The 4550-nt window shown below is 43.6% G+C and overlaps 1 protein-coding gene across 1 annotated transcript in view; it reads left to right on the forward strand.

The window, feature by feature from the left end:
• The first annotated feature begins 1613 nt into the window (after positions 1–1613).
• LOC105515222 (nucleolar protein 56-like) overlaps positions 1614–4550 on the forward strand; it is a 12296-nt gene continuing 9359 nt past the window's right edge. The window contains exon 1 of the mRNA XM_011946998.1: positions 1614–1668. Within this exon, the coding sequence (XP_011802388.1) occupies positions 1614–1668 (55 nt within the window). The remainder of the gene's footprint in view (positions 1669–4550) is intronic.

Below are 4550 nucleotides of genomic sequence, written 5' to 3' on the forward strand. Positions count from 1 at the left end.
AAAAAAAAAAAAAAAAGAAACACTAACTCATTGTACTGGGGGCTAAACATCAAGAATCGCAGAGGAAGTCCTGGAGCTAAAAATAAAACTCTACTTCACATTCTATGTCTAGAGAAGTTACAGATGTAGGGGACAGACATCCTCATGCAGGCATTAAAGGCAGTTAATACTTCAGCAGCCTCACTTCTCTGATTAAAGACTTGGAGAAAACAGAGGTCATGCTAGGCGGGTGGTTCACACCTGTAATTCCATTACTGCCAAGCCAGGCAGATCACTTGAGGTCAGGAGTTCGACACCAGCCTGGCCAACAAGATGAAACCCTGTCTCTACTTAAAAAAAAAAAAGAAAAAGAAAAGAAAAATTAGCTGGGTATGGTGGCACACACCTGTAATCCCAGCTACTCGGGAGGCTGAGGCAGGAGAATCGCTTGAACCTGGGAGGTGGAGGTTTCAGTGAGCCAAGATTATACCACTGCACTCCAGCCTGGGCGACCAAGTGAAATCCTGTCTCAAAAAAAAAAGAAAAAAGAAAAAGAAAACAGGCATCATCTCTTAGGGAGATGCATTTTGTAGAGAGCTGACTATCCCTTCTACCATCTCTTACTGTTTGGGGCGTTAGAATGTGACCTAGGCATTCCACATGAACTAGAATGTGCTTCCCACCAACACCACTAGGCTAGGGATTGGAGATTGGCTCTGATCTGAAAGTTGTCACATCATTGACCTGACACAGCACCTGATCCTTGGGAGAGCAGAGGGAGGAGAGAGGTGCTGAAGCTGAGAAGTGCCAGAGGACAGACTGCAATGCCACTCTTTGGAATAGCAAGAATAAGGAGTTTCGCACGGCACTGATAAACACCAAGGAAGGTGGCGGGAGGCTTAAGCCTTCATGGTTTCCCATGAAACTGGGTACTATGGTATGAAGACTATTATACCTGAGAGAGGTCTCCACCTGGAGCTTGGTCACAAATATCCTACAGAATCCACAAGAACCAGCATATATGTCTCAAGAGAGACCATATTCAGACTCCTTCCTATGGATTTAACCAAAGGACAGTCTGTTGGCCAAATAAACAGCCACAATCTATGGAGAGAAGTGAGGACAAGACAACCTCACTAGAGGCAGGCAGGCAAGAGGAGTCAATGTTAGCTTCAGTTTCAGGGGGTAACCACAGGAAAGGGGACTAGGATGTGAGAGAACAGACCAAGACCCCCCACTCCACCCTCCAGTATTTAAGATTACTAGACTATTCTGGGGGTAGACAGAAGAGAAAGAGGACTTTTGGATAGAAAATGATTTTTACACTTTTTAAATGAACACTTCCGAGTCTTAAGATTCCAATGACAGCATTTTTAATAAACTGGATGTGACACAAGTTATAGAACTAGGCTGAGACATCATTAAGGAAGCTTACTACCCAGCAGGCAAAGAGTTTTTAAAAAAACACTGTTAGTAGAAATTATGGGGAAAATAAGATCCTTTCATGTTTATACATTAACATAAGGAAAGATTCTCATGAAATTGGTTAAGCATGGTAATGTTTGCACTCTTTGAATGTGAGTTGAAGTGTTGACTCTCCTAAGTGACACATTTATGTTTCCAAGGTGATTTTCATGGAGACAAAAGGTGGAGAAGGACAGTCCTGTGAAGTGGCTGCAACATTCGAAGGTAACAGTAAGTCTTCATCAAGAGCCAGACAAGCCTCAGAAGAACAGGTAAATAAATAATTTAAAGCAGAGATCTCACATTACCAGACTAAGTCCCAACCAACCAAATCATGTTCCTTATTTGAAATTCCTCTAAGTGTCACAAAGGTTGCTGTGTTTGTGATGTAGGTTTTGCCTGTCCTCATGTTACCAGAAAGGGGTCCTGATCCAGACCCCGAAAGAAGGATATTGGATCTCGCACAAAAAATAATTTGAGGTGAATCCATAAAGTGAAAGCAAGTTTACTAGGAAAGTAAAGGAATACAGGAATGGCTACTCTATAGGCACAGCATCCCCAAGGGTTGCTGGTTGCCCACTTTTACAGTTATTTCTTGACTATATGCTAAACAAGAAGTGGATTATTCATGCCTCCCCTTTTTAGACCATATAGGGCAAATTGTCATGGCGTTGATGGGAGTGTAGCAGTGAGGACAACCTGAGGTCCCCCTCATTGTCATCTTGGTTTTGGTTTGGTGGGTTTTAGTCGGCTTCTTTACTGCAACCTGTTTTATCAACAAGACCTTCATGAACTGTATCTTCTGCCCACCTCTTATCTGATCCTGTGACTTAGAATTCCTAACTGTCTGGGAATGCAGCCCAGTAGGCCTCAGCCTTATTTTACCTAGCCCCTATTTAAGATGAAGTTGCTCTGGTTCAAACACCTCTGAGTTGAATGAAAAGCATTCAAAAATAACCAAATAAAAAACTTTACGTGGATAAAGAATCAGAAAGACTGTGGCGACAATTCTGAGTCAAAACTTCACCATTTTCCCCCCCTTCCTGTAATGAAATTAGACTCAGGAGAAGTTCCAGGATTTAACAAACCCAGGAATAATAGTCTATACTTCAACACTGAAAAGTTTTCTTACTTTGTTTACCAACTATGGGGACTATGACTAAAATATTACAAGAAATAACTCATGTCTCAAGACTCAGAGCCAAATTAATTTCACCTATCTATAATTTGCTACACAAACAACCACTTTCCCAGAGGCCTCTGTTCCCATAGGTCAATAAACATGAGATGACTCCACGATGAGAGTCCCAGGCTTCAGATAAGTCCATAGTCTTAGGTAATTATGATATGAGGTGGTTTTGAAGCTCCTCTTACACACACACACACACACACACACCCCAAACCCATCCCTCCCACCCTCTGCACCCCGCCCCATCTCTGAGCCAAAACTTTCTTTCCAGTGGGTCTGAAAAGTAGTGCCTGAAATTCTCAGCATTCCTATCATTCCCTAAGGGCTGAGGCAGCTCTCTAAACATTCTTTCAGGCACCTGAGGAATTGGGCCACCAGCTCTTCTGTGGGGAGCCAACAGGAAATTAAGTATAAAGGGCAGCAAAAGTATTTGGGGAGATGACAATGAGGCATAAAGGAAACATAAAGAAGGGTGGGGGTGCAAGAAAAGAAGTCTGGTCTACCTACACACTTTGCCCTGCAGACGGCTCTACCTCTCAGCGCTCTACCTCTCAGCACGTGTGATGACTTACCTAGGAATGGAATGTGGGCCAGGGAGGGGAAGCTGGTACAAAGCTGTGGAGGCTGGAAAGGAACCCGGGGCCCTCGTACAAATCCTGAACAGTGACTTTTAGCTGGAATCACTTGCCAGAAGCTTGGGGAAAAAATGTTTTCACTGAGGGATCTAATTGGATGTCAAAAGCCCTCTGCAGAAAGCCTGGCTCCTAGAGCTTCCTAGTTGCTGAGATGGGCTATCCTGGCAAGAATCCTCTCCCTCCTCCTTTCTTTCCCTCTTCCTCCCTTCCTCTTTCCCCTCCTTTTCTCTTTTCCACACACAATCTGACAGTTTATTTGGGACAATTCTTTGGAGAACTGGGATACACCTGCAGAATATTCATTTTTAAGCCACGGACAAACCACTAGAGGGCAACGCCATCACTAATCACTGAAACTTTCCTGATTTCCTCTGGCTTCAGCATTCAGCAGGCCTATCCACACATCCTGTGACAGGATGTTTCTGAACTTTTCCTTCAATTCTCATTGTAAATAAACAACCTCGGGGTGAATACATCCAGATGCACATCATAGCGACATGCAGTATGAATTGCACAGGCCAAAGTTTCTGGTCTATCTGGAACAATCTTGCCTAATATGCACCACAGTTCAGAAAGCAGAGCTTAAGCTTGCATTTTTATCCTGAATTTCTGCCTAAATTTTGGAGTTTCTCTCAAATGCTATCTCTAAGGGCAAAAGGAGCCCTTCAAAGAAATGAAAAGCTAAATAATCCAGCATAGCCCATTTGTACAGGATTTCTGTTTTATTTCCATATTCAAGTTACAAGTATTTGGTTTGCTTAAATGCAGGGTTGTCCAAATGGTCAAAAGCTATTAGTAGATTAGTCATGTATGCAAACATGGGGAACAGGAGCACATGTTTCTATGTGTATAAATGGGGTCCCAATAACTTTGGTCCTAGCCGGAGCATACCAAAGAAAGCAAAGCTACAGCCAGGGGTGGTGGCTAATGTCTGTAATCCCAACACTTTAGGAAGTTAAGGCAGGAGGATCACTTGAGGCTGCGAGTTCAAGGTTAGCCTGGGCAACATAGCAAGACTCCATCTCTACAAAAATAAAAATAAATTAGTCAGGTATGTACTGTCATACAGGTGTGCACCTGTAGTCCCAGCTCCTCAGGAGGCTGGGGTGGGAGGATCCTTTGAGCCCAGGAGTTTGAGGCCGCAGTAGCTATGATCACACCACTGCACTCCAGCCTGGGTGACAGAGCAAGACCCTGCCTGATAAAAAAAAAAAAGCAGGGGGAAGGGAAGGGAAGAGAAAGAGAGAGAGAGAGGGAAGGAAGGAAGGAAGGAAGGAAGGAAG

This window comes from Colobus angolensis, unplaced genomic scaffold (assembly GCF_000951035.1).
Source record: "Colobus angolensis palliatus isolate OR3802 unplaced genomic scaffold, Cang.pa_1.0 Scaffold256, whole genome shotgun sequence".
NCBI lineage: Eukaryota > Metazoa > Chordata > Mammalia > Primates > Cercopithecidae > Colobus > Colobus angolensis.